The 26,481-nt window shown below is 35.2% G+C and overlaps 1 protein-coding gene across 4 annotated transcripts in view; it reads left to right on the plus strand.

Annotated features, from left to right (window-relative positions):
* ANAPC10 (anaphase promoting complex subunit 10) overlaps positions 1 to 26,481 on the plus strand; it is a 120,528-nt gene that overhangs the window by 25,487 nt on the left and 68,560 nt on the right. For 2 of the 4 annotated variants that reach the window (XM_050791787.1, XM_050791788.1), the window contains exon 4: positions 7,961 to 8,081. In XM_050791787.1, coding sequence (XP_050647744.1) covers positions 7,961 to 8,081 — 121 coding nt within the window. Of the gene's footprint in view, positions 1 to 7,960; positions 8,082 to 8,292; positions 10,025 to 10,599; positions 18,061 to 26,481 lie in introns of those variants that run through there. The other 2 variants (XM_050791786.1, XM_050791789.1) reach the window with 2 other exon arrangements.

Consider the following 26,481-nt stretch of genomic DNA (forward strand, 5'->3'; position numbering starts at 1 on the left):
CGCTTGAGAACTAACTTTTTTACCTTTATTATATAAATTCAGTATTCAGCTTTCTTCCATTTGATCTTCATCCATGTTTTCATGAACTTTATTGAAAAAAATTGTATTACAAACAAGTTTGAAAGAGGTTCAATTTGGAGTTTATATTTTGTTAAACAAACTATTTGGTTCCTTAGATGTTTTTTTCTTCACATAGAAACTAAGCAACTCTTGATTTATGTAGCAGTTTCTCAGGTAGTTGAGCATGTAGGTTTTAGAAATAATTTATATGTATTACTGATCTGTTAAGGTGAACATATATTGTAACATATATAAAGTAACATTATTTTATATCTCATTGTCTTTTTAAATTAGAACAAGCTCTTTCTCTGCTCTGGATGAGGACTTGGTGGGGAGCATATAGCACATTTTTTGGTAACATACCCAGTTTTCTGTTTATTTCAAATGGCAAAATATATTTTAGAAATAGACGTGTTCAGTTCTAGTGAATACTGAAAGCCTCAATCTTGCTTTAAAGTTTCTTTTAAGGTTTATTCCTCTCCCTAAACTTGGGCCTGTTGCAAGTTGGGTGTAGTTTGCTTCACTTACCCTGCCTAGTTTTTTTTTTGGTTTTTTTTGGTCCTTTCACATTTCTGAATTTGTTAGATCTGCTAGTATGGGAACGAAGAAGAGGTCAGAAAAGAAGGAAAGTCTGTAATTGCCAGTTCTGTCTTGGTGATATAGCATTGGTGTTCTCTGTACCTGGCTATATATTTAAAGCTATTATCTTATGGATGCTTTTGCGGGTTCAGAGAATCAGCCACCACATTCACTTAATGCTATGGATGATTCATCTGCAGTTCTCTTATTGAGGGTATATTAATCATCTTCTTTTTCACATAGTAGTACCTCCAGCTTCCTGATGAGGATTATTCATCCTTTCTAGAAAGAAACTAAGGTAACCTTTCAGGTTATCAGGTTATGAAGTTCCCTTTTCCCAGTTTCCTGAGAAATTTTTGGATTTTCTCAAATGCCTTTTCTGTATCTATTCATACGGATCATATGGTTTTTCTTTATTCTGTTGAGATGGTAAATAATCAAATTCAATATTTAATTATTTATTTAATATTTATTCTGTTGAGATGGTAAGTAATAATAAAGATTTTTTTATTTGTAGTAAAATATTTAATATAAATTTACCGTTATAGCCTTTTTATTTTATTTTTTGAGACAGAGTTTTGCTCTTGTTGCCCAGTCTGGAGTGCAATGGCATGATCTTGGCTCACTGCAACCTCCGCCTCCTGGGTTCAAGCGATTCTCCTGCCTTAGCCTCCCAAGTAGCTGGGATTATAGGCATGCGCCACCACGTCCGGCTAATTTTGTATTTTTAGTACAGACGGGGTTTCTCCATGTTGGTCAGCTGGTCTCGAAATCCTGACCTCAGGTGCTCTACCCTCTTCAGCCTCCCAAAGTGTTGGGATTATAGGTGTGAGCCACTGTGCCTGGCCAGCCATTTTTAAATGTACAGTTCAGTGTCCTTAAGTACATTTCAGTGTTGTGCAACCAATACCACCTCCATCTTCAGAACTTTTCATCATCCTGTGTGGAACCCATTAAATCATAACCATCCAATTTCCTCTTCTCTCCAGCCCATGATAATCAGTGTTTTATTTTTTGCCTCTATGTATTTCACTGTTCTAGGGACCTGATATAAATGGAATTATACAATATTTGTCCTTTGGTGTCTAACTTATCTCACTTAGCCTAATGTTTTCAAGGTTCATTCATGTTGCAGCATGTGTCAGAATTTTATTCCTTTTTAAGAATGAATAATATTCCATTGTATGACTGTGCCACATTTTGTTTATCCATTCATTTGTCAGAAGACATTGGGTTGTTTCTACCTTTTGGCTGTTGTAAATAATACTGTTATGAACATTGGTGTGCAAATATCTGTTCAAGTACCAGATTTCACTTCTTTTAGATATATATCCGGAAGTGGAATTGCTGGATCATATGGTAATTCTGTGTTTAAGTTTTTGAGGCACCTCTATACTGTTTTTCACAGCAGCTGAACCATTTTACCTTCCTGCTGGTAATGCACAAAAGTTCCAGTTTCTCCACATCCATGCCAACATTTGATGATAGTCATCCTAATGAGTCTATCTCATTATAGTTTTGATTTTCATTTCCCTCATGATTTGTGATATCAAGCATTTTTTCATGTGCTTCCTGGTTATTTGTGTATCTTCTTTAGAGAAATGACTACTTAAGTCGCTTCCCTCTTTTTACATTGGGTTGTCTTTTTGTTGTTAAGCTGTAAGACTTCTTTATATGTCCTGCTGCAGTTGCTCAGCTTTGCCATTGTAGTGTTAGCTCCCATAGACAATGTGTATATGACGGAGTATCACTTGGTTTCAATAAAATTTTGTTTATAAAAATAGGTGGTGGTCCACATTTGGCCTGCAAGCTGTAGCTTACCAAGCCCTGCTTTAGAGCAGCAGTTCTCAAACTTTTTAGTCTCAGTACTGCTTTAAACTCTTACTGAGTGCTCCAGAAATCTTTATATATATATCTCATTATTTACTATTTTAGAAATTATAGATTAGAAACTTTAAATTGTTTAGTTATTCACTAAAAATAAACAATAATTAACCTATTATGTGTTAACAACATAAATAACAATTTTATGAAAAATAACTGTCTCTTCCCAAATAAACAACAGCAACAAAAAATAGAAGAGTGTCATTGTTTACATTTTTTCGTGAACGTTTTTGGTTCACAAAAAAACAGCTGGAGTCTCATTTCTGCTTGTTCATTAAATCTGTTACAACATCCCATGTCAGATAGCCTCTGGAAAACTCTACTACATATTGATAAGAGAATGATTCTGAAAAAGGCAAATTGCATCTTAATAATATTAAGAAAATAGTTCTGACCTTGCTGATCCTCTGAAAGAGTCTTGAGGTCCTCCGCAGGTCCCTAGACTACTCTTTAAGATCATTTCTCTTGGGCAAGATTAGCCTCATTACTAAGACTTGACTCGTATGGGATTGCAAACGAATGTCTTAGGTATTTAAAGAGGACTTTCCACTTTGGTTATTGGGAGCTTTAATGATTCACAGTCCTCTGTGCCCGCTGGAAATTGTTTAGCTTACTGCTTTCCAGTAATTGTTCTTTCCCCAGTGCTTGTTCTTTGCCTATCCTTGTGAAGTTTTGCTGTATGCATGTTCATATTGTGTTCAGGCATAAAATGAAGGGGACCCCATGTATATTTCTGGAGTTTTCCTTTGTGTAGCTCCTTCGTCATCAATTCAGTAGACTGCCAGATTCTCTTTGGCTTCTCCCTCTTCACATTGCAGTCCCGAAATTGCCTGCAGCCAAAAACCTACTTGTTTGTAGGTCTCACCTCTTGTGTTTCCTTTCTCTCAGGACCTAGAGGCCTGTGTTGCCTGTTGCTCAGCATCTGTGGATGCTTCAGATATGTTCTCCAGTATTCTAATTGTCTGTGGTGGGAAGGCAAATCATGTAGCAGTTAACCTTCATGAGCAGACATCTCAGACTTTCTTGTTTTATTTTATTTTACTTTTTCTTAAGACCGTATCTGCTGAAAATTGTGCATTTGGTCTCATATATCCTTTCAAAACATGGTCTTTGTTTTGTAGTCTTCAGTGAAAACTTTCATTTTAGCATCCTGTTAACATTGATACAGAGGACATTTTTCACTTCTTTTTTTGAGGTGGAGTCTTGCTTTGTCACCAGGCTGGAGTGCAGTAGCGCAATCTTGACTCACTGCAACCTCCACCTGCTGGGTTCAAGCGATTCTCCTGCCTCAGCCTCCCCAGTAGCTGGTACTACAGGCACACACCACCGTGCCCAGCTAAGTTTTGTATTTTTAGTGGAGACAGGATTTCACCATGTTGGCCAGGATGGTCTCAATCTCTTGGCCTCATGATCTACCTGCCTCTGCCTCCCAAAGTGGTGGGATTACAGGCGTGCGCCACTGCGCCTGGCCTGCATTTGTAACTTTTATACCAGGAACATATATGGAAGAATATAGTTATTTATAAATATTTGCTTCTGATTTAAACAACTATGTGGACTCTGTTTATTTTGTCTCAACCTCCTGGTAATGTATCTAGCATGTTAAGAAGAATGATTTTAAAAACATGTTTTGTAACTATTTTGTTTTTTTACATTTAACTTTAAATGTAAAGCTATCATCTATCAAATACATTTAGCTTTAAGTTTTGTACCTTAGGGTTTATTAGTTACTCTTATATAATGTTGTCACATAGACCTGGATTAAGTTCTGGCTCTGTGTTTTACTAGATGTGTAAACAAGGACTGCTTGCTTAACCTGATGTGAACCTCAGTTTCTTCATTACAGACACAGTAATGCTGTATTAATTAGAAATCAGAACTTCTAGTAACAGAGCTTTTGATAATGGTGTTTTCTACAAGGTGGAAATTTATTTCTTCTACCTCTTTGTGTAAGAGGAGCCTGGCAGTTCAGAAGTGGTATGGCAGCCTCACAGTGTGTTTGTGGACCCAGTTCCCTTCTCTTTTTACATTCCTTCATTCTTAGCTTGTAGATTTTATCCTCAGGGTTGTCTTATGGTTCAAGATGCCTACTGGAATTCCACCTATCATGTCCATATCCCAGGCAGCAGGAAGGAGTAGATGCGAAAGGTAAAAGGGGCATGTTTTTCTTTTAAAGAAACCTTCTTTAGTACACACCATCATTTTGTTTAAATCTTATTGGCCATAACTTAGTCATATGGCTATACCTAACTTTAAGGGAAGTTGGATCTTTTAGCCAGATACTATGAAGAAAGAGGGGATAAAGGGATTTTAGGTTAGGCATCTAGGAATATCTGTCACTAATGTCTTCCATCGGAATTTCATGGGTTCCAAACCCGATGAGAAATTATTCAGTAGGTGCTTGTATCTGCGGTAGCAGGAGGAGGCCAAAATACCAACTTTATAAAATGGACAGAACTGATGTTTGAGAAATATAACTGCATTATATCTTCAGTCTAGTGTGTTTCCTATTATTGAACCCTAGAATTAAACAGTCTTACCTATCCAGTTATACCACTGGACTAGGTAGCATGTGCCTTTATTAAATTGGTGGCCTGAAATAACAAAGCAAATGTTTGGTTCCTGCTAGAAGCTCTTTCTCAGGAGAAAGGGTGTAGTGAATGAGGGGATAGAGAGCGTCCAGGAGTGTTACTTATGTCATCAGAAATAGGGAAGTATTGCCCTCTTCCTTCCCCGCTCTTGTAATATCTTATGCTACAAATATAGCATGATGCCTGGCATATAGTGAACATTCACTATGGAGTGATTATTATTATACTGATGGTTTTGAGCAGTTTGAGCTACTGCCACTATGTGTAATAGTCTGTACGTTTAACGGTATCACATACATTGCTATTTGAAAAATAGCATGCTTTTCCATGAAATACTATTTTTAAAATTCATCATGAGATAAAATTGATCAATGGTTTTAAAATTTTTTACTCTACCTTTTAATTGTTTTAAACTTTTGGTGAGGTCACAGTTTCCTATGCAAATTTAGTGAAACTATTTATATAGCAAATCATACATACGATTTCTGTGGGTATGTGAACTTTACGATAATAACTCATGGCTTAGATAAAATTTAAAGAACTACAGACACCTACCTATTACTGTAAACTTGTATCAATGACTATTGAATGAACCAAGCACAATTAATTAAAAGGAAGTTTTGGTTAAAATCATGTGAGGTAGACAGATACATTTTTTAATTTCAACTGTGCCCTCCTGCTAGCTTTTTGACCTTAAGCCAGTTACTAACCTGAGTGTTATGGTTTTTTTTTTTTTTTTTTTTTTTTTTTATCAGAAAAACAGAGATAATAATAGTTCCTATTTGACAACATTGAGAAATAAATGAGACAATATGTATAGAGCATTACTTCTGGGTCAGACACAAAATATTCACTTGCTCTTTGCTGTTACTGTTTTTCTTATCACTAGTATTTTTAGTATTCTTTGCTTTTCTAACCTTGCCCTGATCATCTTGAAGGCAGTGAATAAGTGTACCTGAATTTCACAATTTAGAAATGTAATTATTCTGAGCAAAAAACTTGATCCTTTAGATCTGCCTTTCTTTTCTTCCTTAAAAAAAAAGTTCTTAAGAGCCATCTTCGTGATCTTTGATCTCTTCATAAGAAGAGAGATCATTTACTTCCTGCTTATGGCTCATCAAGGAAAAAGGTCTTCAAAAATTTCCTTTCTTTCTTTGCTTCCTCTCCTGTCTCCTTCCGGGCTCAGCAGAGAGAAAGATGTCAGTTTGATACCTTTGGCCTCTTTTAAAAACCTAGTAATGGTATTTATCCTGTCAGCAGTTCCTGGGTATTTAGTGTTTTACCTCTTGATCTGAGGAAAAGTCTTTAACTTTCCGTATTGCTTTCTAAAGAATAGCTTAGGCTGCAGAAGTTTGGTCTCCTCACTAAGAGCTACAGAGCCCCTGCTGTTTTTATAGGCTGACTTTTGACACAGACTACTTCTGTTCAAGGAGCTCATTGTTACTAAGTTAGTGCCAGTTTATACTAGAACTTAACTTTTAAAGCACATGTAAATAGATTTCTTAATGGGTTTTTGGGTAGGTTTTTAAGATCACCTAGATATATATATATATATTTTTCCTGGTGGCCAAATAGCACATGCTCATTTTGAAAAATTGTTCAGAAAATATAAAAATCATAAAGAAGAAAATAAAGATCTCCTATGGTCCCATCCCACGAAAGCAGTCAATTTTACTATTTTTGGGTAATTCCACCGAGGTCTTTTTCTATACACAAATATAGATTTACATGCCTTTAAAAAATTGTTGTTTTCCCCCAAATGTGATTCTTTTGCATATGTTGTTTTATAATCTTTTTTCTAGTGTAACTATATATGTACATGATTTTTTTAAATAGTTGTATAGCAGTTCATTGAGTGGATATAATGTAATTTATTTAACCAAAACCTTATTGCCATGGATATTTAGGCTGTTTTTAATTTGTTAGTGATTTAATCACAGGACAAGATTTTTCTGCATCCATTTTTTCTCCAAGGCCAGCCTTCATTAGACATCAGTTTTTGAGTGTTTGTGTTACTGTATTTTAATGCATTCTCAGAAGTTTGAATTAGTGGGTCAAAGGTTGTGTTTCTACTAACTGGCGATGAAAGCACCCTTTTCTAATCAAATTTGAGTGTTATCAGTCATTTAAATGTTTTCCAATATGATGATAAAACTTACATCTCTGTGTGTTTTAATTTCTCTTTCTTTGATTATTAGATGTTGAACACATTTTCATGTTTTTTTTGGCCACTTGCATTTTTTCTGAGGTTCATTTTCTATTATATATTTTTTCTTTCCCTAGGATATGTATGTTTTAAAATCAATAGCAAAAGAAAGAAAGAAAAAAATCAACAGCAAAATTATGTTTCTTGCATTAAAACTAGGTTGTTCTATTTTTTTAAAAAGTAGTTTTCTCTTTGCTGGACTCAGTTCCTCACTTAGCTAGTTATTTTCAAGTATTAATATAGGAAATGAAGTACATACCTAGCAAAGGAAACCAAACTTATGAGAATAATTTCTTTGTCTAAAATACAAATGAAGTGGATGGAAATCCTTAATGCTTGTTTGCATGATAAAGTACCTAATTTGGCTTAACTGATCCTTCTTTGCTTGCATCTGGCTCTTGACCATGTTCTACATAGGAGATGTCTGTATAATAAACATATTATCTGGACCTATATTTAACATATTATCTGGACCTATATTTTTACATTTTTCATTTTTATTGTTGAAATTAAAGGATATGAAAATGTTGATTCAAATACTCCTTTTAGCAAACTATGATTTTTGAAGTCAGAAGATAAGATGCATTGGAAATCTTTTCATATGATGAAGTGCATGTTATTTTTACTTTATTGCTTTTAGAAGAAAAACAACAGTGAAGACATTATGTATTTATGCAGACTACAAATCTGATGAAAGCTATACTCCAAGCAAGATCTCAGTCAGAGTAGGAAATAATTTTCACAACCTTCAAGAAATTCGGGTATGTCTTTCAAATTTTTAAAAATATGTCATCCTTTAACTTTTACTTATTAGAAGATAGTCACAGTTGACATTACATTAGATATGTTAAAATGTTAATATATAAAAGGAAAATATTGGAGAAAACATGTTTGAGTGTAAAATTTATTTTCTTCTGAATTCTGATTGTTCTCTTTATTTTTTCCACGATATTTTATTATTGAAATTATCAGACCTACGGAAAATCTCAAAGAATTGTGCAGTGAACCCCAATATACTCATCTCCTAATTTCTTCAGTTGTTAATATTTTGCTATATTTGCTTTATTACAATATGTCCATCTAATTTTTTTGTGCGTTTAAAAATAATTTGTGTGTATTTGCCCATTTCACCCCAATTACCAGTGTGATATATTGGTAGATTTATCAACATTTGCTTAATTTTCTTTTTTTAAGATAAAATTTATGCACAATTTTGCATAATCTTAAGTATATTGTTTGGTGAGTTTTGACAAACACATACATTTATGTAATCCCAACTCCTGTTAAAATATAGAACATTTCCACCATTCCAGATAATTCCCTCATATCTGTTCCCAGTCAGTCTTCATCTCTATCTTACCCTCAGAAAGAACTATTATACTGATTTTATAGATTGATTGATTTTTTTATCATAGATCCATGTTGCCTGTTTTACAATGTCATATGAACAGAGTCATACAGGATATAACTTTTATGTAAGGCTTCTTTCACTCAGCCTAGGGTTTTTGAGATTCGTCCATGTAGTTGCAAGTGTCACTGCTTCATTCTTTTTTACTTCTGAGTTGTATTTCACTGTTTGAGTATACCACAATATATTTATCCTACGTGAAGTTATTAGGACAGTGCTTTAGTCCTGAAGTATTTCAGAAGTATTTTCAATAACTTTGAACTACGTAATTGTCAAGCTCTGGCTGTTGACATTTTTGGGTCAGAAAATCATTAAGCCTAAATAATCATTAAAATCTGGTGGTTCTGAGAGATTTGGGAAGCACTTGTGATCTTTGAAAGGTCTCCAGTTAAGTTAATTTGTGGTCTTGGTTCTTATTTGACTTAATGTTTATATTAAGACTGTGTCTCTAAATTTATATTTCTTATCGGAGTTAGTAATAAAATACTTAATACAAATGACATGTACTGCATATGTATTGACAGATAAGAACAGGTGAGGATATTGTCCAAGATATTTTTGTTGTTGTTTTGTCCTTTGAGATATTCATTGTTTTTTTAAAAAAATTATTAAATAAAAATTGTATGTATCATGTACAGTATGATGGTTTGAAATATGTATACTTTGTAGAATGGCTAAATAAAGCTAGTTAACATGCATTACTTTCACATACCACTTTTTTGTGGTGAGAACTCTCAAAATCTACTCTCAGCAATCTTCAAGAATATAACACTTTGTTTATTAGTGTAGTCACTATGTTATATACTGGATCTCTTGATTTTATTCTTCCTATCTAACTGAAATTTTGTACCCTTTGACCAACATCTTCCCAATCCCTCTTTCCATTATAGCCCCTAGAAACTATCATTCTCCTGCTTCTGAGTTCAACTTTTTAATATTCCATATATAAATAAGGTCATGTGGTATCTATCTTTCTGTTCCTGGCTTGTTTCATTTAACAGTAGTGTTCTCCAGTTCCATCCATGCTGCTGCAAATGACAGGATTTCCTTCTCTTTAGGGCTGTACAATATTCCATTGGGTATATATACCCCACAGTTTATTTACCCATTCATTCATTCATTGATGAATGCTTAGGTTGATTCTGTTTCCTAGCTATTGTGAATAAAGCTCCAGTGAACATGGGAGTGCCATCTTGCTGACATCTGAACCCAAGTTGTTTGTTACTTTGAGCTAACTTTTTGGTCTTGTTATGGACAATTATCTTAACTTACTTTTTTTTTTTTTTTTTTTTTTTTTTTTTTTGAGACAGAGTCTCACTCTGTTGTCCAGGCTGGAGTGCAGTGGTGTGATCTCGGCTCACTGCAACCTCTGCCTCCCAGGTTCAAACAATCCCCATGCCTCAGCCTCTTGAGTAGCTGGGATTACAGGAATGTGCCACCATGCCCAGCTAATTTTTTCTATTTTTAGTAGAGACGGAGTTTCGCTGTGTTGGCCAGGCTGGTCTAGAACTCTGGCCTCAAGTGATTTGCCTCTCTCGGCCTCCCAAAGTGCTAGGATTACAGGCATGAGCCACATGCCCAGCCCTTACTTTTAAGAAACCTTTCTTGAAAACTAATTTCAGCTTTTGAAAATTTGAAAAATTGTTGTAAATTAGATAGTTTTCTTTTAATTTAAAAGCATTTCTTCTTTTGTCTTCTTTTGTCTGACAGGCCATGCTGGTTGATCTGTACTTCCTGTGCTTGAATAGATTAACAAATAAATCAGCTTGTAGTTTTCTTAAGTTCTTCTGTTCACCCAGTGCTTTTTAAATTCAGAATATTTAAAATTTTTTAAAAATCATAATCAATTTTTTTTTTCCTTTTTTTGACAGAGTCTTACTCTGTCACCCAGGCTGGAGTGCAATGGCCTGATCTCAGCTCACTGCAGCCTCTGCCTCCCGGGTTCAAGTGATTCTCCTACCTCAGCCTCCTTTGTATTTTTAGTAGAGACGGGGTTTTGCCATCTTGGCTGGGCTGGTCTCGAACTCCTGACTTCAAGTGATCCACTCACCTCAGCCTTCCAAAGTGCTGAGACTACAGGTTTGAGCCACCGCACCTGGCCTCTTATTTTTGGACCAACTGACAGCCCTTCTTTTAGTCACATATCTGATACATTTAATTAGTGTTTGGTTCTCTGATGACTTGACATCTTAAATTGTACTTTATTAAAAATTTCACATTATCAAATGATTGGATCACTCATATTGATAAACCTTTTGTAAGTAGAGTTGGCTTCTTTTGATTTATAACTAAAGATTTATCATATAGCTCCTCAGGCAGTTGTGATAAGTGAAACACTAGCAATAAAATGTTTTGATTTGATATACATGGTATATATTTGAAACATCCACTAGATGTCACTGTTGTCCTTTATTCTCTAGTTTCATAGCCTATTTGTAGTAAGTTCAAGACCTCAAGTAATCTTAGTTGTACTAGTTTTTCCTAGAGAATATATATGCAAGAACTCTTTGATGCATTTTTGGGAAGTGTACATATTCATGTGAAATTTCTAGGTATTTGTATTAAAGATGTTTTGTATTCTATTGTAAATTTTACTAACATTAAATAAGGATTTTGAGAAGTTAACAGGAGAAACTTTAAGTGATATTTGGACCTTGTAAAATACTTTTAATCTAGTCTTTGCTTCTGTTATGTCATCTAAGTGCTGAAACATTAGCCATATAGAAAAAGAGCTCTTATAGGTAGTCTCTTAATTTTTTCTAAGTGTTTATATTTCTGTTTAGTGACCACATAGCCTCATGAGACCAGTAATACAAAATATTACCAGGTGATAATGTGAGTTGTTTTCCTGGAAAACTTATTGAACATACTACTTTTCTGCAATAGTTCTCACTAAGGAACCATAATTTTTGGATGTTTCTTTAAATTATTAGTGCCTAGCTTTTGCAGCTCATGATATGAATACTTTTATCTTTTAATTATACATCTTTGTATGAGATTTATACTGTTTACCTTTTTTTCTTTCTAAGTTAAATAAGAGCCTGATGGCACTTTGCTTTTTAAGGAAAGATGAAGCAGATCATGGTTTTATTTTTTCTGTTATTCTACCACAATATCTAAATATATATAAAAAATCTTTGCTGCTTCTAACTCAGATACTAAAACAAGTAATTAAAATAGTGTGAATTTTTTATGAGGTTTTTAGAGTCATCATTTAATTAGTTATAGTACTGATTTAACTGAGTGGAAAATCCACCTAAATCTTTTTATATTTTTCCATGGATGCTTGCCCACTGGAGGGTGTAGTGTAGTGTGTATTGAAATGTTTTAATAGATTTTCCTTTTTTTTTTTTACTAGAAATTATGAATTTGTTTACTTGAAATGCTTATTTCTTTGTAATTGTTGATTTGAAGTAGTAACTGAAAAAATAGTCTAAGATGAGAAAAGCTGATAGCTACCTTATTTAGCAATAAATTCTTTTCTATCCTATTTTCCTTCATTTTAGTTATGAAGCATGTATTGTATCTAGATCTTTGTTACTTCTATTGATAACTCTCTACAAAGGCATCAGACCCTTCCTTTAATACCCTAGAATGTGTATTTTAACCACTATACCAGAGGACTTAAATTGAACTTTCTGCTAAGTAGTCACAAGATACTAAAACTGAATTTGGCCAAACAGAATATGTTTAATGACAAAATTGAAATTATTTATGCTTCTCATTGTGCTTTCTTGTATTCAAAATATCCCATTCCACATAAATTGAAAACCAACAATTTAAGAACATTTTATAAGATGTTTGCAATTTATTGCTTCTACACAAGAGACTGTTTCTGTATAGAAGTGATAATTTAGCATTTCTGAGTCTACATTGTCTTTCTTTGCAGAATGCCTCATCTCAGTTGGGTTACTTTTGTGTATGAATTCATGTTATTCAAGAGAAATTTTCAGATCAAGATGGTAGTTTTTAAATTCTTAAATCTTTTGCATTTTAGCATTATGTTTTGATATAATGTTGTTCTTTTCTTTTGCTCTCAGAAGGGAAAATAACGTGTGAGATAATTTTTTTTTTTAATCATTTAGAGCAACAGACCAAAGAACATTATATTTTAAATGTGACCATTATAGCATTTTAGAAAATATCTCTAGCTGAAATTCAAGGATATTTAAAGTCCTTTTCAATTTGCTAACTAGTTATTGTTGTTTTTAAAAATTATTGTAGAATATTTTGTACTTAAATATGAAACTAAAGTGTTTTTTTAGACTTACTGTGACAGTTCTCAAATTATTTCTATATTGTTATATGAGAAACAACTTGTTAAGGTTAAGTAGATACTTTCAGCATATGTGAAAGTTGTCCTTTGGTTTATTGCTTCTAAAATTTGTGGCCATGAAAGGATAAAATATTGATAGAGCACAAGATCGAATACTTAAGTGAATTTTAAGCCCTGTTTTTATCTTCAGATAATAAAGCTGTTACCAAGTGATTTTTTTTTAAAAGAGGCTTGAAATAAGTCTTCAGTGTTAAAGAGAGCTGTAATGTTTTCCCATGGTTTCATGTGGCCTTTCGCTCTCTACTTGTGTCCTTATTTCAGTAGCACAACCATGTGAGTCCATATATGGTACTTTGACAGAAGTGGTTCATATGTCAGTTCTTCTGATAAAATAATATTTCCTATTATAATTTGAGTTCCACTAATGTATGTGATAGAGTAAGAAGATGCAACAAAAGCTCTGGCTCTATTCGTTGATCCCAAAATCTACTTATATTTACTTTCTTATGAGGGGCCTATTTTAAACAATTTAATATAAAGCGGAATGACTTAGGCAGTATCTATAAATATCAATTGGTTTGATAAGACAGAAAGTGTAATTTATCAAGTCTTTGGAAAAATAGTTTTTGTTGAATTTAGATAGTTTAAAAGATTTTTTTTAAAAAAATTAGTTTCATAACTAACTTTAGTTCATCTTTGAAGTCATTGTAGAATGTTTTGGTGTGATACACATAATTTTTAGGCCAAAAAATGTTATCTTCTAACTTTCTCTGGAAACAATGTATAGAATTTTTGAAAATGTTTATTTGTTGTTTGCATGACTTATTTCTAAAGTGGAGCTGAGGTAACTATGCATTTGGGGTATATTTCCTTTTGGAACTAAAATATGTTATACAGAAAAGTATCATCTGTATTTTTAAGAAGAAGTATCATCTATATTTTTAAGAAACTTTATTGTATCTTGTTTTTGTTTGACCACAAACTTATACTATAGATTATTTAAGAGATGTAGTCTGGCATTTCATACAAAACAGATTCATGCTTTATTCTGTGAATAATGCTGTGGGGCCTGCCAAGTGCCAGGTAATATGTTAGATACTGGGGATACAATAAAGTCACAGTTTCTGCCTTTGAGCACTTCATAGTCTCATGGAAGAGATACACAAAAAATTCTCAGTTGCCATATAGTATAGTAAGTACCTGGAGGTGGCTATGGGAACACAATGGAATATTGTGTTTAGAAACACAATATTGTTTTGTGGTTTTAAGAGCCCAATGTTTTAAAAAGCTGAAGAGGTTGATGGTTCAACTGACTGTTTCGGATAAATACAAAGCCTATTCAGGTGCAAAATCAAGTGGAGGCATTCTAGCAGGGTCATGATGTACATAAAGGTATGGAAGCACAGTAGCATGGTATAGTGACAGAAGTGCAAGTAATTCAGTCTGCCTGGAAGCTGGATAGGTCTGAGGGAGTGATAAGAAAGACTGAAGAAGTATTTATTCATTCAACACATTTATTGTGATGTAACATGGCTCCCATACATAAGTTTACATTCTTGTAGGGAAATAAATATAGTATATAATTGTTTCAGTGAAAATGTATAGTCGTATTGTACATAATGTCAGACATTAAATGAGGAAACTTTGACACAGCTTAATCATGGGAATGCTGGAGCTGGAGCACCTAAAGACCAGGTAGGTATAATATTAGCCAGGTAAAAATTATGAGGATTTAATTAAGGCTACAGCAGTTGGGTTCCAGAGGAAGGGATATATTTGAAATAAATTAAAAGGACTTGTGACTGATTGCTACCTGGGATGTATTCAGAATATTGGGTAGAATTCGAGTAAGTAGAAAGGGGCATCTAGAATTCTTAGCTTAGGCAACTGGTTGAAAGTTGGCATTTACTAGAAATGGCATACAGAGAGGGAACATTCTGAGGGGGAGGGGCAGAGAGAAAGGGGCTTCGATAATAAGATTAATTTTGGTCACTGATTTCTGGTATCTCTTCAAATGGAGGGATTTTCAGTAGGTAGTCCATGGATAGTAGGGTATGGTATATGGATCTGAACCTAAGGAAAGAAGTCTGGGTTAGAGGTATAGATTTGGGAATCATCAGTGTGTAAATCGAAGTTTAGATATAAAATAAAAGTTCTAGGGCTGGGACCATGAAGATGCCAATATTCAATAATTGAATAGGAAAAGATTATCCAGTGACGAAAGCTGAGAGGAACTCCCAGAAAGATGAGAAGAAAATTAAGAGAATATGTTGTCACAGAAGCGGAAAGAAGTCAGGAGTATCTAGGCAGATAGGGACTGAAACATTTCCTGTATTTCATGTTTTAATAGGCAGTTTGCTTAATGTAATTTACTTAATGCAATTCTGAACTAAGGTAGTTCTTGAAACTTGTTTAAGCACTCTTTGGAGTAATTGTTTCTAAATTTATCGATTGGGAACCAATGAAATGATTTAATAGCAGGAATTCCATCTTTTCTAATTATAATATTTGTGCCAAATAAGATGATTCTGAGGAGGATTCTTGTTTTATTTCATAATGTGTTGATTTGGAAGGTTTTGTGCTGCTAATGCATACTTAAAGTAAACTTAGAAGTTGATGAATTTTCTTTCAAGAACATTGTCCTGTAAAGGTCAGTTTTTTCAAGTGATCTTTTACAGCAGTTATAGAAGACCTACACTGTTTCTTTTAGGCAAAATGGCAATGGTAATAGCTTAGGGCAAAGAAGACAAAAAACCTACAAAATCTAAATTCCCTTTATTTAACCATATGACAGAATATAATTCAATAGAAATATGCATTTTACTTATGAAAATGAAAATGACATGGTTTTAGAAATGTAGATTATCAACCCCTCTTATAAGGAAAACATACTGGGAATATAGCCTGCTGATCAGAGCAGGGTGGGCACCTGGCTGAGAACCTAGCATAGTGTCTGAAACAGTAGGTATTTCATTAAAGTGTTGTTAAATAACCATACTGTTGCAGGGCCCCGCCACTTACCCAAACTTGTTAACTTTTGGGTCGGGGGTTTCCGCACTATAGTCTCTCCAGTGGTCGCCAGAAAGATGTTACAAGAAAAGGGGTCCCAATCCAGACCCCAAGAAGGAGTTCTTGTATCTTGTGCAAGAAGGAATTCAGGGCACATCCATAAAGTGAAAGCAAGTTTATTAAAAAAGTAGAGGAATGAAAGAATGGCTACTACATAGAGCAGCCCCGAGGGCTGCTGGTTGCCCATCTTTATGGTATTTCTTGATGGTATGCTGAACAAGGGGTGGATTATTCATGCCTCCCCTTTTTAGACCATATAGGGTAACTTCCTGACTTTGCCCTGGCATTTGTAAACTGTCATGGTGATGATGGGAGTGTAGCAGTGAGGACGACCAGAGGTCACTCTTGTGACCATCTTGGTTTTGGTGGGTTTAGGCCAGCTTCTTTACTGCAGCCTGTTTTATTAGCAGGGTCTTTATGACCTGTATCTTATGCTGACCTTGTATCTCATCTGGTGACTTAGCATGCCTTAACCGTCTGGGAATGCAGCCCAGTAAGTCTCAGCTTCATTATACCCAGCTCCTCTTCAAGATGGAGTTGCTCTGGTTTCACACGCCTCTGACATTACCAGCAGTTCATAGGCTTGCTGTTGACCCATGCTTGTGTAGTTTGCTTCAAAAAGATTATCTGGGCAAATCAGATTCCCTGTCTCAGACATTTTAAAAACTTTTTTAATTGCAAAACCATACCATAAAATTTACCACCTAAACCATTTTTTATGCACAGTTAGTTCGGTAGTGTTACATATATGGTATTCACGTGGTTGTGAATACACATTTCCAGAACTTTTTTGTCTTTCAAAACCAAAAATCATTGTCATTAAGTAACAACTCCCAGTTTCCCCCTTCTCCAGGCCCTAGTGAGCACTATTCTAGTTTTTGTTTCTATGAATTTGACTGCTTTAGATACCTCATATAAGTGAAATCATACAATATTTGTCCTTTTTTGACTAGCTTACTTCACTTAGCATAATGTACTCAAGCTTCATGTTGTATCATGTGACAGGATTTCCTTTATTTATTTTTAAATTTAATTTATTTTTTATTTTTTGAGACAGAGTCTAGCTCTGTCACCCATGCTGGAGTGCAGTGACATGATCTCGACTCACTACAGCCTCTGCCTCCTAAGTTCAAGTGATTCTCATGCCTCAGCCTCCTGAGTAGCTGGGACTACAGGTACATACCACCATGCCTGGCTAACTTTTGTATTTTTAGTGTAGACAGGGTTTCACCATTTGGGGCAGGCTCGTCTCGAACTCCTGACCTCAGGTGATCCACCCACCTTGGCCTCTCAGAGTGCTGGGATTACAGGCGTGAGCCACCTCAGCAGCCTCCTTTTTTTTTAAAGACCAAAAAATATTCAGCAGGTACAAAATGTGTGTACTTCATTTTGCTTATCTATTCATCTCTCAGCGGTCACTTGGGTTGTTCCCACCTCTTGCCTAGTGTGAATAGTAGTGCTGTGAACAGTGGGTGTTCACGTATCTTAAGATCCTTTATTCATCTCTTTTGGGTATATATGCAGATGTTGGATTTCTGGATCACAAGGTAGTTCTATTTTTAATTTTTTTGCCTTAGAAATTTAACTCAGAAGAAACAGAGGCAAAGTTAGCATTGGCAAGATCTGATACTGAGAGACAGTGATATGGAAAAGGGTGGGTAAGGTGAAGGGCCATGAGCAAACTGAAGTTATAAAGTAAAAGAGTACACCTATAAGATATGGGAAGACACAGAATGGTGTAGAATGAATAAAATAGATGCAAGAGTAGAGACATAATAAGGAGAAAGAACAATAAACTTGAGCAAGTGTCTGGTGTCTCTGATAGTCTTCATTTACTGACCTCTTTCATACTTGACCACTTTTCCTTGAGTTCCATGTACAAACATATGCACACACAGACATGCGCGTGTGCACACACACACACACACACACACACACACAATTCAGTATGTCCCCTCATCCTGTGGTAAGTTTTTTTTTTTTTTGAGACGGAGTCTCGCTCCGTTGCTCAGGCTGGAGTGCAGTGGCGCAGTCTCGCTCACTGCAAGCTCCGCCTTCCAGGTTCACACCATTCTCCTGCCTTAGCCTCCGGAGTAGCTGGGACTATAGGCACCCGCCCCCATGCCTGGCTAATTTTTTGTGTATATTTTTTAGTAGAGATGGGGTTTCACCGTGTTGGCCAGGATGGTCTCGATCTCCTGACCTTGTGATCTGCCTGCCTCGGCCTCCCAAATGCTGGGATTACAGGTGTGAGCCACCACGCCGGGTGTGGTAAGTTTTGAGTAAATATTTCTGGCAACTAACATGTTGCTGATTAAAACAGTAGTAATCGGGCTGGGCATGGTGACTCAGGCCTGTAATACCAGCACTTTGGGAGGCCGAGGCAGGCGGATCACAAAGTCAAGAGATTGAGACCATCCTGGCCAACATGGTGAAATCCCGTCTCTACTAAAATTAGAAAAATTAGCTGGAAGTGTTGGCAAGTGCCTGTAATCCCAGCTACTCAGGAGACTGAGGTAGGAGAATTGCTTGAACCTGGGAGGCAGAGGTTGCAGTGAGCCGAGATTGTGCCACTGCAGTCCAGCCTGGTGACAGAGTGAGACTTCACCTCCAAAAAAAAGGAAAAAAAAAAAAAGAAAACACACGGTAGTAATCAGTTGAAAGAGCTGCAGTAAATCTTGCTGAAACTACCTGCTAAAGTATTTTATCATAATTTAAAAGTATATCTTAATAGAGGTGAGCTACTCAGGAACCTCATTTTTTTTTCCAGCCTCATGTTTTACATGTGGTAAATGAAGAATCAGTGAATCTCAAGACTCAGGATAAAGGAATGAGAATATTGAAGCAGAAACTGCAAATAAAAGAGAATGGATACTTTTTTGTGTCCATTTCTCCTTCATAAAGGAATGAAGAGAATTCTTCATACAAGGATTTGTAGATATTTGGGAATCTTTCCTTTTGTATTTGAAATTACAGTTGATGGTACCAAACAGAAACCGTAGCTTAGCAATCTCACCACTTTTTTAGAATCAGTTGCCTACTTTGTAATTAGATAATTAATTAAGAATGATAATTAGCTAATTGGATGGCCTACAACTAGTCTTGATTTCTGATAATTAAGTAGGACAGAGGCAGTATGTAGAGGAAGCTTTCAAAGAACTTACAATGAGAAAAGATCTAGATTTAGACTAAGTGATACCATAAGTATGAGGCAATAGTAGGGAATTGTTCAGATGATACGTTAGCTATCTATTTTAATCTTTATTGAGCATAAAGTGTTTAGATTTAATCTTGTTCCAAGTTAACATGTTTCCTGAGTAGCTATGTGAATTTTCTGTTACTTAATTTTGATAATGAAAAGATTAAATTTTTGTTCTGGTTCTTATGTATCTCCTAAGTTCCCATTCTTTGCCACCAGATAAACAAAACATAATGGCAGGTCCCTCATATTGAAAATATATAATCTTCTCTACATCTTCTTCCTCATCAGTCAGGATAAGGTTTCTTAGGGTTTGCCTGGCACACTTAGCTAAAATAATAATAGTATTTATAGTACACTGGCAACTGCTGTTTTTCCTACTTCTTCCCTGAGACTGTATATATGCTGCTAAAGAAATGAGATTTTTATAATAAATGAGTGTCCCAATTTTTTTTTTTTTTTCGAAACGGAGTCTCTCTCTGTCGCCCGGGCTGGAGTGCAGTGGTGCGTTCTTGGCTCACTTGTACCTTTGCCTCCCAGGTTCAAGCGATTCTCCTGTCTCAGCCTCCCGAGTAGCTGGGATTACAGGCATGCACCACCACGCCCAGCTAATATTTTGTATTTTTAGTAGAGATGGGTTTTCACCGTGTTAGCCAGGATGATCTTGATCTCCTGACCTTGTGATCCGCCCATCTCGGCCTCCCAAAGTGCTGGGATTACACGCATGAGCCACTGCGCCTAGCCCCCAGTATTTTTTCTTAATAGGAAAACCTCTCTAATTTTATAATAGAAATCAATATAGTTGTTTATAAATGAAACTTAGAGCCAGTAACAACTAAAATACTATTTTATTGTATTAGTATATCTATTTTATCTGTGAGAACAACTGAAATTAGAAAATATGTGGATTCTACCTCTGTAAACTGGTTAGGCTAGTGTTATTTTACTAATTTTTAAATTTAGCTTTTAAAAATTGACAGAAAATTATGTATATTTATGGTGCTTATAATGATGTCTTGATATTTGTATATGTTGTGGACTGACTAAATGAAGCTAATTAACATAGGTAATACCTCACATATATGTCATTTTTTTGTGGTGTGAACGCTTAAATCTGTCTTAGCAATTTTCAAGTATATAATATATTGTTATTAATTGTACTCAGTGATGCACAGTAGATGACTTGAACTTATTTCTTATGCCTCACTGAAATTTTATGTCCTTTGACCAACATCTTCCAACTGTCCCCATTACTCATAGCCCCGGGTAACCATCATCCTGCTCTCTACTTCTGTGAGTTCACCTTTAGATTCCGTGTATAAGTGAGAACATGCAGTTCTTTTTCACTCCAATTTTTTTTAAAAACATTACTTAAAATCTTGTTTTCTATAACATACAGTTTTTCAATTTTGTAGGAGTTAACTAAGTAATCAGACTATGTGAAATCCTCTGAGGTTGACTAAAAGGTACTCTGTGATTATTTAATAGTGTCCTTAGACTAAATTAAATTTTTCAGGAAAATTATAATATCCTTCAAAGTCCTGTTGGCTCCTTCTCTCATTTCACTTAATTATGCTGAATCTGGCCAATCCATATATATAATTTACATAGAATGTCTCTTTACAATAACCATATGCAATAATAACTATGTGGCTGTTGGCCTGTTCCTCTAACTGCATGAATTTTTCATGAATTCTTTGAGATTCATGAAAAAAATGAATAGTTCTTTAAAAATTACTGCATCCATTTTCATTGTCTGCTAAGAACTACACAGGCCTACCTCATTTTATTGCTTTTCACCTTATTGTACTTTACAGATACTGCATTTTATTACAGATTGAAGCTTTGTGGCAATCCTATGTCAAGGAAGTCTGTTGGCACCATTTTTTCAGTAGTGTGTGCTCAATTCCTGTTTCTATCACATTTTGGTAATTCTCACAATATTTCAAACCTTTTCATTATTATTATAACTTTTGTGGTGATCTGTGATCAGTGATTCTTAATGATACTATTGTAATTGTTTTGGGACCCCATGAACCATGCTCATATAATATAGCAAACTTAATTGATAAATATTGTGTTCTGACTACTCCACCAACTGGCTGCTTCCTTATCTCTTTCTGTCTAATTGTGCTTTCCTATTCCCTGAGACACAGCAATATCGAAATTAGGCCAATTAATAACCTAATTAATTGGCATAATTCAATTAGGCCTCTAACTAATGATGATGGTCTCTAACTATTTAAGTGAGTTTCACATCTCTCACTGTAACTCAACAGCCAGAAAGAATTAAGCTTAATGAAGAAGACATTTTGAAAGTCAAGATAATATGCTAAAAACTAGGCCTCTTACTCCAAACAGTGAAGTTGTGAATACAAGAGAAAAGTTCTGAAGGAAATTAAACATGCTACTCTAGTGAACACATGAATCATAAGAAAGCATTACAGCCTTATTACTGATATGGAGAAAGTTTGAGTAGCCTAGATAGAAGATTAAACCAGCCACAACATTCCCTTAAGCCAAAGCCTAATTCACAGTAAGACCCAAATTCTCTTCAATGTTAGGAAGGCTGAGAGAGGTGAAGAAGCTACAGAAGAAAAGTTTGAAACTAGCCGAGGTTGGTTCATGAGGTTTCAGGAAAGAAGCTGTCTCCATAACATAAAAGAGCCAGGTGAAGCAGCAAGTGCTGATGGAGGAGCTGTAGCAAGTTACCCGGCAGACCTGTTTAAAATAGTTGATGAGGGTAGATACACAGAGCAACACATTTTCAGTGTAGACAAAAAGCCTTCTACTGCAAGGTACCAACTAAGACTTTCATAGCTGGAGAGGAGAAGTCAATGCCTGGATTGAAAGCTTCACAGTACAGGCTGGCTCTTTTGTTAGGGGCTGATGCAGCTAGTGAGTTTAAGTTGAAGGCAGCCCTCACTATTCTAAAAATCCTAGGGCCCTTAAGAATTACGCTAAATTTATTCTGCCCGTGTGCTCTAAATGGAAGAACAAAGCCTGAATGACAGCGCATCTGTTTAGAGCATGGTTTCCTGAATATTTTAATCCCATTGTAAAGACCTACTGCTCAGAGAAAAAGATTTATTTCAAAATACTACACTCGCTGACAATGCATATAGTCACCCAAGAGCTTTGATGGAGATGTACAAGGAGGTAATACAACATGTATTCTGCAGCCCATGGAGCAAGGAATAATTTTGACTTCCAAGTCTTATTATGTAAGAAATACATTTCTTAAGGCATTAGCTGCCATAAATAGTGGCAAATGATCTGATGGATCTAGGCAAAGCAAATTGAAAATCTTCTGGAAACAACTTACCATTCTAGATGTTACTGAGAATATTTGTGATTTACGTGAAAAGGTCAAAATATGAACATTAACAGGAGTTTGGAAGAAGTTGATTCCAGTCCTTATGGATAACTTCGAGGGTCTAAAGGCTTCATTGGAGGGAGTAACTGCAGATGTAGTGGAAACAGCAAGAGAACTACAATTAGAAAGGGAGCCTGAAGGTCAGGTGTGGTGGCTCACGCCTGTACTCCTAGCATTTTGGGAGGCTGGGGTGGGAGAATCTCTTGATCCCAGGAGCTCAAGACCAGCCTGGGCAATATAACAAGACCCCCATCTCTACAAAAGAAATTCAAAAAAATTAATTGAGTGTGGTGGTGCACATCTGTAGTCCCAGCTACCTGGGAGGCTGAGGTGGGAGGATTGCTTAAGCCCGGGTGACGGCGGTTCCAGTGAGCCATAATCATGCCATTGCACTTCAGCATGGGCTACAGAGAGAGACCCTATCTCAAAAAAACAAAAATGGAGCCTGAAGATGTGACCAAATTGCAGCAATCTCATTATAAAGCTTGAACAGGTGAAGAGCTGCTTCTGATGAATGAGCTAAGAAAGAAGTTTTTAGTGTGTGAAGGTGCTGTGAGCATTCTTGAAATGACAACAAAGAATTTAGAATATTACATCATCTTAGTTGATAAAGCAGTAGTAGCACAGTTTGAGAAGACTGACTCCAATTTTTAAAGAAATTCTACTGTCAGCGAAATGCTGTTAAATGGCATTGCATGCTATAGAGAATATTTTTCATAAAAGGAATATTGAATAAATGAGGTAAACTTCAGTGTTGTCTTATTTTAAGAAATTGCTTCAGCCACCTCAGACTTTAGTAACTACCACTTTAATCTGTCAGTAGCCATCACCATTAAGTGAGATCCTCTACCTCCAAAAAAATTATAACTTGCTGAAGAATCAAGGGATTGTTAGCAATTTTTAGCAGTAAAATTTTTTTTTGTGAGGATACGTACATTATTCTTTAGACATAATGTTAATGCACACTTAATAGACTACAGTAGAGTATAAGCATAATATATACCCTGAGAAACCAAAACATTGTATGACTGACTCACTTTATTGTGATACTCACTTTATTGCTGTGGTCTGGAACCAAACCCACAATGTATCTGGGATATGCCTGTACTTATTTTAGACATAATTGCTAAAACTTCAAAACTTTATCTCAAAGTTTTATTTTCCTATTAATAAATTAGAGCAAAGAGGTATTACACACAAAACTTGCATAAGAAATAACTGAGAGGCTGATAGTTTCAATTATTCCTATATCTTTGGACTATTCCTCCAGTGGTTGAATTTCCTTTTTTTTTTTTTTTTTTTTTTTTTAAATTGGAGCTGCTTGAAAAACATGTTCTTTAGCAATTTTGAATATTATTCTTTGGCAGCATTGTTTTATAAAATTGTTTTCATAGCATTTCTTCTTAGTATCCATGACCTATATTGAGGGAGGTTGGGGAGAAATATGTCAGCTCTGTCAACTACCAATAGATGGTATTAGTAGTTGCTTCTATAGTTAGAAATTGACACATGAGATTAAGTAGACTTAATGATGACCCTTTGGAAATGAATCTGTAAGTAGAAGAATCTCTATACTGTGTCAGAACCAGTAATGATACCCACTTCGTGTTGACTGTCAGGAAGCTTAGAACCAAATTTGTGACCCATGTGGTAACAATTGTGTATATTTCTATACACTAATCTTGGCCTTAGTCATTTATTTTGTCATTTTATGGCATATTTCTTTTCAGGGCCCACAAATGTTTGATGGCTTTCATTAGCACAAGGACATTATCTGTCTTGATCACCTGTGTGGCTGAGTACCTACCACATAGGTGCTCAGTTAATATTTGTGCAATTTATTTCTGCAGTGGCCTTTGATATTTATTTTAAAGATAGTGGAGGGGCATCTCTGTTAGCTTTACTGAGGAAAAGAGTCCAAGGCAGATTACTTCTAAAATTGATTCTGCTCTAGCAGCCTACTTTCTGATATCAGCATGTGATCTTAGAGAAGATAATAATGACCAAAGGGAATGTAATATAGCTTTGGGGAATGTAGGGCAATCCTAATTTGCCTGTTACCATAGCCCAAAGGTATGAGCTCTGGCTAAGTATGATAAGGAAGGTACTTTAGGGAATAAAGAGAGACTGAGGAATGAGAAGAAATCTCTTTCTGCCTTCACTGTTCTACCTTAGTATTTAGGTAGCCACTACACATTTAAGGTAATATAAGGGTAAAAGTTGAGTCAGAGTTGTCAGCCAGTTTGTAAAATCTAGTTGAACAATAGCTTTATCAATTTAAAAATTTTATCATTTCTCTGAGGAAATTTAATGAAAGGCATTGAGAAGTGTTCCTGACTTTAAGAAATTTATTTTGAATGAAGAGTTGCTTTGTGTTGAGAGGGAATTGTCTAAAGCAGATATGGAATTCAAATTTGAAACTTTTCTGTTAATCAGGTTCAGGATTATCAGTAGCATGGAATTATCATGACTCACTGAACTCCATTTAACCTGAAGTTATAGTCATTTGAAACTTGCTGATAGTCCCCCAGAGTCATCTTGTACTTGCCATTGAACGCAGAGTTCTCTAACCTTGGCTTACAGACGGAAAAACCCAGTCTGTTTCATAACCTGCAATCTGGGTTTTAAATATTGTTTTTAGAGTAGGACAGAAGGGTGAGACATAAGCCAAATGAAGGAACATGTTTCTAGATTGTCTTTGCCACATGCTGCTTTAATCATGGGGTTTGGAGCCTGTCAGATCAGAGTTGGAATCTTGGTATTATCATTTCTTTCAGAGAGAGTACAGTTTCTCTGTTTTTTCTGAGCCTCTGTTTATTTACTTTAAAAAATGAAAATTACAATGCCTGTCTTGTTTGGGTGGTTGTGAAAATTAGATAAGCTGTGTAAAAACATCTACCATGAACCTAATATATATAGATTTGTAGTCAATATAAGTCTATGCCCTTCCGTAGTACTTTTCTCCGTTAGCTTTGTAATGGCTGCTTGCTTTATCCTTACTCGTACATGACTGTACACGGTTGGAAAGTGCTAGATAAATGTGTCTTATGTATATAAGACATGCTCAAGTTATAGAGGATGGATAGGTAGTCTTGGATTCAATTCCTTACTATCAGATCTAAGCATGAAGTGTTTTTTTAATGTTGATATTTGGCATTTCAGTGTTAGCGTTTTCCCTGTTGCAACTGGACAGAGAGAACAACCTATGTAGGTTATTTAGGTTTTTTTAAAAAATTATTTTGATGAAATTTCCCTTGGCATTGGAGTAGATATACAGATTTAATCCTTTGAAACTACAGCATCAGTGGCATTATTTTTTGTGGCATATGTAAAGCAAGAGTTTAGCAATTTTAAGCTTCCTAGTATTTAGCTAATAACTTCACATACTGGAGCACATCTTTATCCATTTTGTCTAAATATTAGATATTTTCTAAGGTAATAATTTTACTAACATGGATACTTCCTTTGATTTTGTTCTCCGTTCTTGAAATTTTTTGTGCTTATGGAATTTATTTTGATATATTTTAAAAAGTAAACAAAGCTGACTTTATAATATGGATGACTTTGAATTTTACTTCTTAGCCCTTATACTTTCTCTGCAGGATGTATTTTTAAAAAGAAATACAATATTTACAGGAACAAATTTATAGAGTAGGGGGTATAAATGGGCATTTAAAAAGTTATTTATGTACGTCTTAACTGCCATGACTTTTAGCCAAGCCAATATTTTCAAGAAAGCGCTGTCTATCTTAATTACACAAATATTTTTGCAAACTTTTCCATTAAGCAGTGAATGAAGCCCTGAAAGTCACTGTAGCTAATGTGAAGGCAGA

The sequence above is a fragment of the Macaca thibetana genome, chromosome 5 (assembly GCF_024542745.1).
Source record: "Macaca thibetana thibetana isolate TM-01 chromosome 5, ASM2454274v1, whole genome shotgun sequence".
In the NCBI taxonomy this organism is placed as follows: domain Eukaryota; kingdom Metazoa; phylum Chordata; class Mammalia; order Primates; family Cercopithecidae; genus Macaca; species Macaca thibetana.